The sequence below is a fragment of the Acyrthosiphon pisum genome, chromosome A1 (genome assembly GCF_005508785.2).
Source record: "Acyrthosiphon pisum isolate AL4f chromosome A1, pea_aphid_22Mar2018_4r6ur, whole genome shotgun sequence".
Lineage (NCBI taxonomy): Eukaryota > Metazoa > Arthropoda > Insecta > Hemiptera > Aphididae > Acyrthosiphon > Acyrthosiphon pisum.
Window position 1 is genome coordinate 170,005,157 of NC_042494.1, and position 13,260 is coordinate 170,018,416.

The 13,260-nt window shown below is 27.2% G+C and overlaps 1 protein-coding gene across 2 annotated transcripts in view; it reads left to right on the plus strand.

Moving 5' to 3' along the window:
- Positions 1-5,126: 5,126 nt before the first annotated feature.
- LOC107883282 overlaps positions 5,127-13,260 on the plus strand; it is a 12,453-nt gene continuing 4,319 nt past the window's right edge. For both annotated transcript variants that reach the window (XM_029488841.1, XM_029488842.1), the window contains exons 1-3: positions 5,127-5,685; positions 11,562-11,847; positions 12,515-12,719. In XM_029488841.1, the coding sequence (XP_029344701.1) occupies positions 11,588-11,847; positions 12,515-12,719 (465 nt within the window). In that variant the 5' untranslated portion in view covers positions 5,127-5,685; positions 11,562-11,587. The remainder of the gene's footprint in view (positions 5,686-11,561; positions 11,848-12,514; positions 12,720-13,260) is intronic.

The window sequence follows — 13,260 nt, forward strand, 5'->3', positions numbered from 1 at the left end:
TTTTTTTTACTTTTATTTTCAAATACTCAACAATATCAATTATTTTGTTTTTTCCATAGCTTTATTAAGCTTATATTTTCTTTGCATTTCCAAATTTGGTATTTAATGTATGGGTCAATAGGCCATTATTAAATTGAATTGGTTTATATTCTATGTATAACAATTCAAATTAGATTTTTTTGATTATTTAAAAAACATATTATTTTTACTGTATTAAAAAAAATTGTTAAACCTTGTTTCTTACAATGGCAAACATAAAATGCACTTTTATTAAGAATTCATTTAATGATACAATTTGCATACAATTATTTACATTATACAATACTATGTGGGTATCAATTTTACCTACTATATTTTTTTTTATATGCCAATTTATTGATATTTTTATTATATTTTATACTATTTTTCTTTTATTTTCAAATACTCAACATTATTAATTATTTTGTTTCCCCATAGTTATATTAAGCTTATATTTTCTTTGTATTTCAAGTGTGGTAAATAGTGTATGGGTCAATAGGCCGTTATTAAATTAAATTGGTTTATGTTATATGTATAACAATTCAAATTAAATTTTTCTGATTATTTAAAAAATATATTATTTTTACTCTATTTAAAAAAAAATTGTTAAACCTTATTTCTTGAAATGACAAATATAAAATGCATTTTTAATAAGAATTGATTTAACAATGACTGTCTATATTTTACATTATATAATCTGGAGTAGAATAAACAATGTTAGAAAATAGCTCAACGGTGCCAACATTTTATGAAAATTATTTCATGTATACAAAATTCTAATTTAAATATTTTGTTAAAAATCTACTTATAAGGTCGGCATAGAGAATAGTATGGTACTTTGTCATACCTATATTATATCAATATTATAGTCCATAATTAATACCATTGATTATAGATATTACTATATTATATAGTAAGCACCTACTCTGTTTTAGCATTTTTAAAAGATAATAATATACATTGATACGCTTGTGACGCTATGCGTATTCTATTACAACTCATCATTATTAGCCTACCATCTTCTTTTACCTACACATTCATGCGCTGGTTTATTAAATTAGTTGACATAATATTATCATTTCTTTTGCCACCCAAGTTGAGTTACCTACACAAATTTTGAGATGAGCGATGATTGTATTGATTTTACAAAGATTTTTTTTTTTATGTGTGTTTGCCACAAATCACATTGTCATCGCTAGATGCTTGAAAGTATTAGGAGTTGTACATTGTTTATATTAATATATTATGTACTCGATTTATAGCAGACCAAGCTAGAATGAAGTAAGTGAGTTTAAAAATCGAAAATTTAAAATGTATTGTTACTTTGCATATATTGGTCTGTCGTCTGTACATTTTAGGGCGAAAGTGCATATATTTCTTGATTTTCATACGCACATTATAAATATTATATTTTCTAAAAAAATTATTTTTACTTTCTAAACCTGTGTATTTTAAACAATATTGAATATGAAACTCAATATTATTTAACATGGGTGTCGTCACAGACTACAGTCGATAACCTGTTATTAATTTAACAACAATTATTGCGCGCGATATGCATTTATAATCTCTCTCGCTCTATAATTCCGAAATAATACTATCTTATGACATCACAGTATTATTATGTGCCATTGAAATAAGTTTTTCACGGCATAAAAATCTTCTGTCAAATAATCGTCGGTCGTTTTAAATTGAAAATCTTAAGAAAATATTAGTGGTGGTTCAATAATGCAAGTAATGCAACAACTTAACGGTTGACAGGTAGGTACCATTATACATTTATAAAACATAATATGTATTTATTTCGTATTTACCTCCTAAATACCTACTGTAAGTACATTTTCCTAACTAGTATTTCAGTTCAATAAAATATCAAAGTGTCAATATTATAATAATATAATGTTTTTTAATGTGTAAAACAAATATACAAATGCTACAAGTCCTCTGACCTAGCCATGACGTAATATATCAATAATAACAATATATTATAAGAACTTAGTCAGACCAGACTTTGAAATAAATTTTATATTTGTAATTTTTATTTTATATGCGATTTATGTGTATTGTGTGAATTAATTTTAAATTATAATGGATCAAGTGTATGATATCTTTAATACCAAAAACACCTCAATTTTGTACATGGAAAAAAGTGTATCGAAGTGTATTATTACCAATACCATTGTTAATATATTTGTACAAAGCATAGGTTTATAACATCGAAATAAAAATAAATTTAGTAACCATCAAGTCTATGTATGTTCCTTGGTACCCATACATATTTTGGTATCTCGGCTAAAATATAGATAAGGAGTAGCCACTAGGTAGTAGGTTGAAGCGTCGAAAATGGGTGTTTACGCAAATGGATAAGGTAAGCATTTTAAGCCCCCCACGGATGCTCAAGCCCCCCAAAACATTATCCTCTATAATTTTCGTAATAGACGATCTTACCCTACAATTAATCAACAATTTAAAAAAAAAAAGAAAAGATTTTCATGAATACAATTTATCTATGTTGGTCTTAGAGAGAAAATGCGTAACATAGGTAGGTTAGGTTAGCAAATTGCTAACATGTTACGGTAGCAAATTTAAGCTCAGAAGTTCACGTTCCGCTTTGTTAGTTTAAACATTTTATAGTGAATTGACCTATTATGAAGGTTAATATAATAGTAAGAATATTTTTCGCGTTTGTACGTGGGTTTTTTTAAGATACCTATATATTTGCATTTATCACTATTTTTAATTTGTGCTACATTATGTGCCTACCTAGGTACTGAAAATTTGCTAAAAATGTAACCATCTGCAGTTTAAAAAAAGGAGGGTAAGTGGATGTCGCTCTGCTGTACAGTAGATTACAAGTGGGTCACTGTATAATGGATGGTATTAAATTTGAATTCAATGATATAATATCATTGTATAAGAAAAACGATTCTGAGCGGAGACGGTATGTCGGTCTATAGGTATAAGACATATTATATACTTATCTATGGTATTAAAAAAAAATTGACCTATAATATAGGTACCTATATAATAAATTCCAAATTAATCATATCACAATATTCATTAGGTATTTAATATAACGCGTTATACATAAACAACAAACCGTGATACTATCACATATATATTATAATAGTATACTTTAGAAGTTTCATGTACCCACGAATAATATTATACAATCGCAACAAAATAACTAAAATAGTTATTCTAGGTATTTTTAATATGTAATTTCGTTCAAATTTGAACTTAAAATGAGTATAAAAATAAACTGTACTTATGTGTTTTTAGATTTTTTGGTAACAGAATAAGCTACTTACGTGGAATCTTGTTTTAAATTTTCAATCCTTAGATATAAAAGTTGACCATTTTATAAATTTTTAACTACAAAATAATTATTGAATCTTAAATTTGATAAATTTTGTCAAAATTCGATCTTCAAATGCTTATAAAAAAAAATTGTGTCTATGTATTTTTAATATTTTTCAACTGCTATTGTAACAATATATTAGGAACCTTGCATTAAATTTTCACGCTTTTTTACCCAACAAACAACATTTTATTGATATTTATAGAAAAAAAAACTAAACAAATTGAAAACTGACAATGTCCGTAAACAGCTCAAAAAAAGTCAAAATATTTTCAAAATTTTATGTTTAAATATATTTTAATTCACTTTCCTATCAGAAAAGATACTGTTGAAGAAAATCGAAGCACTTCTTCTGTCCTAAAAGGTGATGACAGACACAAAAAAAAAAAAAATAAAAAAATAAAAAACACACATCATTGTAAAATCAATACATTCATCGTTTCATTCAGAATCTAAAAACTCACCAGTGCCACAAAAACCGGGGGTGCTAGGGGTGCGAAGAACCCCTTGGCCCCTCGTTAAATCATAGCAATAGGCCCCGGGGCCAGTGGCCGAACTATTTGGAACTTTTTTCTCTTTAAGGTGTTTCACAAAGTGGTATCTTACAATCTTATTAATTATTATTATATCAAAAAATAGAAACTAATGAATACATTAGAATCATAATTATTATTATAATATAAAACAAAGTCCTAACTATATTTATAACAAAATAATAAAAATAATAATTTCGATGGCAGGGGCCTGAATTATACCGCCAATATCATATTTTCGAATTTCTTAATTTTTCCATGTTGTGACGGCTGATGGTTTATTGCATTAATTAAATTTGGACAAAAAAGAAAATAAATGGTTTTAAGAGGTTGCATACCATTTTGCTCCTCAGTCGTCACCTATATATGTGTACAATCAGTACAATGTACAATGTGTTCAATGCTCTTCACCTATCTGTAAGCAGTATAGCAGTGTATATATATTATATATATTATATTAAATGCATGACATAATGTATTTAGCTAAAAACAACAAGCAATATGTATTAAATTACCTATTGGTACATGAGCATAGTCGCAACTATAGGGTTAAAATTCTGGGGCTACAGCCCACAAAACTATTAATTTAAAATAACCTATAAGCAGCTTATATCTAAATAAATAAGGAATGTTTTTTGGAGGGGTTTGAATCATAGTCAGGGGGTGCCCTCCCCTCTACTATAATTGCGGCTTTATACTTGGGCCCTATTTATTGGTCGCACACCCACCAATATGTACCAAGTTGTGGCACTGAAACTCACGTAGAAATACAGATAAAGATTCACTTTAACTTTTAAAGTAACGGAGCTAAACTTGTTCTGCCGAACGTACATTTTGCATGTAAGGTATACACGACTCTTGTAAGTTGTAATATGCATGTGTAGTATCCTGCTCCTAAAAAAAACGTTAGACCTGCAGTCGTAACTTAGCATCATATAATTTATTGGATCGTAGTTTGCTTTATTAAAATCATAACACCAAGAATTATTCGAGCAATAAATATTATATGATAGGGAAAAACACATAAAATATATGGTTTACTTAGTAAGTATTGTTAATACTGCAATGATGACAATATTTGTTTCCACACATACCATTAGTTAAAAAAAAAAAAAAAATGTAAAACAGGCTTCAATGTTTCTTACTATTCGTTGTTCGATATATGTTTTATAACAAATCTATAATATTAATAATGAGACCATAATATTCGTGTACTTACATATTATTGTACACAATTCTCTTGAAAATATAAATAAATATCGCGGAGGTGTAATCGTAATAGGCAACGAGACTACAATCGATCACTCACAACATTACCAACAATAACAAATACCACATGTCCACATGCCACATCCATAACAAACTGGCCGATATGAGAACAAAGCACCGATATTGTTTTAAGAATAAAGGAAGGGTGGCGGGTGCGTAGCCTCAGCCTTCCAATGCGCATCGGCTGGCACGTTTGAAATATTACTTTTTAGTACGACAGTAAGTGTAAGTACCTATATTATAGTTACAGAGTAATCATCCAGCAACAGTGATCGATTCCGTCAGAAGTAGAAACGTCTCGATCCGACTCTTGTGTATGCTCACTAAATTATAGTACCTAAGTCTCTTTATAATTTTTGTTTTTATTTCCTTAATCGATTTTCTAGTATAATATATTTATAAAGCAAAAATAAGTCATGTGCTGGATACTCTCGGCGAGGTGGTGATTATACCAAGTCAGCGGCAGAAGGAATAGTGAAACGCTCTCACTGCAGACGTTTGAAGGTAAGCTACAAATTACAATCTCAATATAGACGAACTATTGTTAGTAAGTAAGTATTCGTATTTCGTTTACCTATGTCATACATCATTAAATTTCGAATAATCTAATTGGAATACGTGTAAAATTCGATGACTAGTAATAAGTAATAAGTAATAAGTAATAATAGTATTCATATTAATCATATACCTAGTGTACCTATAACTATAACAAGAAGACCTGACAAATTAAATAACTTTTGTTCTAATCAATATATAAAATGATTTTTATATATAATTTATTGACTCTTGAGCTACATTTTAGATTGCGTAGCTATCAATGTATTGTTTTACAATAATGTTTGTTTTTTAAAAGTTTTTTTTTGTGTCTGTGTAGTGTGTACAGTGTATTATTCCACTATACACAACATTTAAACATTTTTGAATTTTTAAAAATGAAAATTTTTTATGATTGGTAACAAAAATAAATCGTTTTTAGTTACATTTTACCAAAATGATCTTTCTCTTCTCTACTTAGGGCCTAGATAACAATCTTACCTTTAAATTTTATAAGAGGTAAATAGTAAATTCATTCAAATTTTTAAACTAACAGAGTTAAACGTGATCTGCCGAACGTAATATTTGCTATGTTACGCACTTGTAAGACGGAGACAACATAAACGTCGGTGTAACGTCCTCAAAAACTTGAATCAAGTCCTGAACACTTTCTTTAGTAATAATAAAATAAAAAGAAAATGCATTAAAAATAATTATTTTATTATTTATATTTTTATAATAAACATATTATTATAGGCAATAAAAATATTTAATTTAGTAATGTAGGTACCTAGTTTATTTTTATTATGTTTTTCAATTTACACATTTTTTGAAATAATTTATCAATTTAAAAATAATAATTTTGAAAAATATATTTGGATTTTAACAATTACTCACTCAAAAATTCTCTTAAAATATTTAAAAGTTTATATTTTTAGAATTTGAAATGTTTTTTTACAACTGGATCAATATTACTTCTCAAAAATAAGAAGATTACAAAAATGTATAAAAAATAAACTACAAATAAATGATATTACAAACAAAATTTTTATAAAAACCAGATTTAGAAACTGCAGGCCATTTTTTATTTTCAGTATTAAAAAATAAAAAAAAGCGGATAAGTGGGCGTCGCTCTGCGGTACAGTAGGTTAATAGGTTACAAGTGGGTGACTGTTAAAGATGATGTTAAATTTGAATTAAGTGACTTAATAATATTATCATTGTATACGAAAAACGATTCTGAACGGAGACAGTTGTCAGCCTATGAGATTTTATATTATATTTAGATTGTTATTATTAGTACGGTAATCGATTAAGTTAAATTATTGTTATTTGTTTATTAACTTATATTTGTAGTTTGTACATAATGTTAATATGCTCAAGAAGTTTCAAGTACCCACGAATAATAATATTTTAAAAATATATAACACAAGACTAAAATCGTTCATCTTCGTTAAACACGTTGACGGACAGTAGCTGCTATAGCAGTCATACTGATTCAAGTCGTAATAATATGACCATAACTGGTATTGGTATAGCAGTTATATTAAAAGTCGTAAAATGGCATGACTGCTAGACCAGTTGTGTTTCTTGTGGCTTTGGAAATTATCTAGTGTCCTATAGTGACTTACTAACAATTTTGGCAAAAAAAAAATCAAATATTCTAAAAAATATGTAATAATCTATGGATTATGCTCAATCAGAGTGACTACCAAATTACAGTATTTTGCATAACTGCATAATTTAACCATACAAAACTGCAGCTTTAATATTTTTTTAGATATTTTGGTTACAGAATAACCTACTTACGTGGAAGCTTGTTTTAAATTTTCAATCCTTATAGCTATACAGTTTATACAAGTTGAAAATTTTATACATTTTTAATGACCTACAAAATCATTTTTTAATTTTAAATTTGATACATTTTGTCAAATTTGAACTTCAAATGCTTATGGAAAAAAATTGTGCCAATGTATTTTTAATATTTTTAACTGCGCTATTGTAACAATATATCAGGAGACTTCCATAACATTTTCACACTTTTTTACCAAACAAATTTACCATTTTAAATATAATTTATAGAAAAAAAAACTAAAAACAGTTCAAAACAAGGCAAAATATTTTGAAAATTTTATCAAGTATTGATAGTGGCGTAGATTTCAAGTATTTACATTGTTCGTTTTTGAATTACAACAAAATAAGAAAATTATTGCTACATGAGTCATGAAAAATCGAGTGAACATTGTTGTAAAATATTGTTATAACAATTTGAACTTCAAACGCTCATAAAAATTTAAATTGACATACCTATATGAGTTATGACATAATTGTGACTATGTATTTTTCATATTTTTCAACAGCCATTGTAACAATATTATACTAGCCTTGTATCAATTTTTCAAGTTTTTTTACCCTACGAATAACATTTTATTGACATTTATAGAAAAAAAAACAAATAAAATTAGAAACTGAAAATGTCCGTAAACAGCTCAAACACAATCAAAATATTTTGTCGTGAACAGAAATTGCTAATACAAACATTCATTGAAAATTTCATGCAACTATGGTCATTTTTTTTAGAGTTACTCACACCAAAAAACAAAATCGATTTTGTCAAAAACCGATTTTGCGTAAAAATTCACATTTTTCAGTATTTTTTTTTATTTCTACCCGGCGCTTTTGAAAACTAACTGGAATTTGAAATATGCAAGGGCGCCCACAGGGAGGAGGGCGGGAGGGGCCATGGCTACCCCCATTTTTTTTGCCAATATTTATATATTACAGCATATTTTTATAAATATTTTAAAATTTTTTGTAGCATTTTCATAAAATAGATAGATAATTGATTAATAATTAAGATATTAGTGATACAATTATACTGTGTTATCGCGACCATAGTAAAGCATTATAGTCATAAGCATCTAAAATTCCAAAGTCTGATTGACAGTTGTCAATTCAATTTATATTTTATTTTGGTTTGTGAAATGTGAATTATAATTTCAAATTAATTGTACCTATGATCCATAGCCTTATTTATAACTAAGCACCTACTAGTCAAAAACAAGTTTGTTACTTTATAACCTTAACGTATTTGAATTAAGATGAATTCACCAAAAAGAAAACATACATTTATAGATAAGTTTACTTGTTAAATATCAAAAAATGATGACGACAGAAGTACTGATGATCAATGATAATAAAAATATTTGCTATGGAGCCTAGGCGCATACTATTTTTATTTAATGACCAATAATCTTAATATTTTTATAAAATTAGATAGTTAATATTATAATATTATGAATAATGATTTTCAAGATTTTTTTTTCAGTGCTCTTGATGTCTCATAATATTTTGATGAAAATATATAGTTAATCATATTATTGTGTCATCAGTTTATTAATTATTTACTAAGTTTGTAATGAAACTAAAAAATACTATACCTTCCTAATATGTTATGAATATATGTTAATATGTAGGTATAATAGTATAATATACACCTTGCCCCCCCCCCTGTGAAAATTTCTGCGGGCACCCTTGGAAATATGACACGAAAACTGTTGATGTGTCAAATTTTATTGTTGAAAACTTAGTTTAAAATAAAAGCAATTTATAGGGTACATTACTGGTCCCACAATATTTTCATCAGCCAAGTTTAACATAATATTATATTATGTTACACTTAATTTTAAATTTTTACCTCCCGAATGCACCAACTAGATTCACTTTTCCCATCGAACAAGATACTGAGGTTGAAAATCGAAGTATTATTTCGACTACTTATCGTGTACAGTGTACACTGTAATATATACCATCATTGATAATATATAATAGGTAGTATATTTAATCAATGATACAGTATTACAGTATACCTACCTATACTATACCTACCTACGTATATTACATAACTATTATTAGTCTTATTTATTAATTACAAGGCTGGGCATTAACGAGTTAAAAATTAAAATTAAGTTAATTTTAACTAAGTTGATTAACTCGTTACTTTTTTTTTCAAATTAACTTTCAACTCAATAAGTTACTTTTTTCAAGATTAACGTGTTAACTTCAAGTTAATTTTATTTCAAAAATATCTAAATTAAGTTAATTTTCGTCCGAAGAATAACGCAAATTTTTGAATGTGTTTTTACTTTGATGTATCATTTTAAATTTACCCAGTATATTTCTTGGACGTAAAGAAAAACTATCTAATAAACCATATAATATGACTGGAATTTTTTATTTTTGCAAATTAGCAAATTTTAACTTTACACTAAGTTAAGTTACTTTTAACTTAACGAGTTAACGAAAAAAAATACGAGTAACTTTTAACTTAACTTAACAAGTTAAAAAAAATCGTGAACTTGCCCAGCCTTGATTAATTATTAGTACATACTTCTCAAATGACTGAGACACGATTGAGTATAAAACACCTTTTTTGCGACACGATTGAGCATAAATTGTCGGCGTATCAAAGGAAATTGAAATACAAAAGAAATCCAACACGATTGAGCATAAAAAACTCTGCAACGTTGCCATTTTTAATTTTGAACTATATTATACAAAAATATTTATTTAAATAATTATAATGATTCAAAATAAAATATGGCAAAAAAATATCATGTTTTCATAGTCAATATGTAATATACCTAAGTCACATTATTCAAAATATTTATAAATCAATAATAGTCTCAATAGTATTAGTCACATTATAATACAGTATATAGATATTTTTGCTAATAATGAAATAATAATAATAATAATAGTTATGACTTATGAAAATAATAAAATCAAAATATTTATAAATCAATAATAGTCTCAACAGTCTGGAATAGTACTCCGGAACTAATTTATTAATCGATAACATTGTCGATAAAGCTGAGGGGCTCGGCTCACGGCTCGTGTCAAATATCATAATAATTGGTGTAATAATACGTGAAAATAATAAGTTACAAAGTTTTGGCAACATTGCATAAAATATTCTATGCTCAATCGTGTTGCCAAAAAGGTCTATGCTCAATCGTTTTATGCTCAATCGTGCTTTACTGTCTCAAATTCGAAGTGCACACTTCCAATTTCGGACTATACAATTCGTGTTGTCCTACCTAATAATAAAATATCATAGCAGTTGTGGAACACAAATACCTGAAATACTACTTGCCGGCTATAAAGAGGATCGCAGCACTCGTATTTTTCCCAAGGTATAGACCAATAATAGCGATGGTAAATTAAGTGCTCATAGTAACTTGGGAATGTCTGATTTTTTTTTATACATGTATGAACTCTCTGAAAAAATATCTAGACTTTTTGGGAAGTCAATTTTCAATTTTCAAGGACCTAAAAGTTAAGATTTTTTTTCAAAAATCCAATGAAATAATTGCGTTGCAAAAAATAGATATATTATTACGAAATACCAAAAAGCTTAGTAGTATACGTCCTACTATTTTTATCGTGCTTTTATAAATTGGCTGGAATTGTTTGCAATTTTAAATTTTAGGTTTTTTAATTAAAAATTAGGCTAATAACTATAAGTTGTCCATTATAACCATAGGTATCTAAGTGTTAGGTAATAGTTTATAGTTATATGTATAGTTATAGGTAGGTAGGTAGCTTAATAGTTATTAGTATCATTAGGCATTAGCTATTTATTTAATTTCACGACCTTAGATGATATTGTATAGGTACTAATTAAGAATATGATTTTGCCACCATTGTTGTTAAATAATATGTTAATTAAATATTTGAATGCTGCACTAGCCAGTAGCCATTAATCATGAATTAAGTAGACGGTACATTTGTCATTTACACTATTGCAGAACTAATAATACTTATTTATGTTGTTGTTGATTTAGTACACTTGTGTTTTGTACCCTGAAAAATGGCCATATATGACGATAACTTGTCTGACAAGATGGGCGCTTTATCTGTCGACGACCACTGGATAGAACTCGGATTGGACGATTACATTCAGACACAGCTAAAAAAAATCAAAAATGACTTTGAAAGCGTTTTCTCCTGGGATATACATAAATCATCAGAATTCAATCAAAATCTTTATTTGAACATCACTGATAGAATTCAAGAAAACCTATCTATGATTATAGACGAAATAGATGAGAATGAGTTTAATTTTTATAGGTAACCACGGATATATTAAGCAACTTGTTAACTAGGTTAAGTTAGCCATTAGGTCATATTTAGTCGTATTACAAGGAGGAGAAGGAGGAGGAGGGGGAGGAGCATTCATGAATGCACATGCCATACCAATAGCAATGCCATGTATCGTTCGGATCAAATAGCATTTTGTTTGGACTTTACTTTTAAGGTATCATGTAATAACCAAATTACAACTGAGTATCTATCACGGGAATTGAGTAGGTACAGATCAACCTTTTAAACCATTATAGTTATCAGTTGTAATTATATATAGCTATAGTTACCACGCTTTTGCACGACACAACATATATTATGACATAGGCACATAGCTGTGAATGCGGCTTAAGTTATAGACTATAATTTTATTTATATGAAGCTAATTTTTTCTATGTCTATAGGTTATAGGTACTATAATACATTTTTTTATGTAGGTATTGACATATTTTATTCACTTGGGTATATATATATTTTTTGATACCTACCTATAAAATATAATTGAATAATAAATGTAGAAAAAATATGCTGAATAATTAAATAAATATTTTATACACTTGGATATATATATATATTTTTATATACTTACCTACAAAATATAATTGAATAATAAATGTAGAAAAAATATACTGAATAATACTATTGTATTTTCTAGATTCTATTTACAATTAATTGTTATTCACGAAGATTATACGAGCAAAAGATATAAGGAATCGTATGTGGGAATTGAAACTATTGTTAAATTTATGGAAACGTGTACATTTGACGAGTCAAACAAACAGAACTTTAATGTATACCATCATATTGCTCAAGCCACCAATGCATACATTTCATTAACATTGAAGATTGATTCAGAAAATGTAAACATTAATATTAGTTTATGATAGTTTAATTAATTTTTTATGAACAGATCTAGTCTTGATGAAAGTTGAAAACAATTATCTATCTATCTGTTAATTATAATCTATATAGATCTCTGTATTAAACCATGCAATCAACCAAACAAGTTAAATTAAAATACAGTTTGAATTTTTAGCTTTGTATTCTATTAAAATATAGTAATTAATAATATGATCATAATTACCATTAATAACTGCCAATTACAAAAATACCTTTATGAAGTACTATTAGAAAGTAATGTAATATGTAAAAGTTTCAAATGCCCGCAAAATATTTTTTAATAACAAAGAAGTTATTATTATTTATTTAAATATCTAAATTTGAATTTATACTAATGACCTAAGGTCTATAAAAATAATGTATATTTTAGATTCTGAGTGGAACGATGAATGTATTGATTTTACAATGATGTGTTTTTTTTTTTTTTTTTATTTTGTGTCTGTGTACACGATAAGTTGTCGAAATAATGCTACGATTTTCAACTTCAGTATCTTGTTCGAT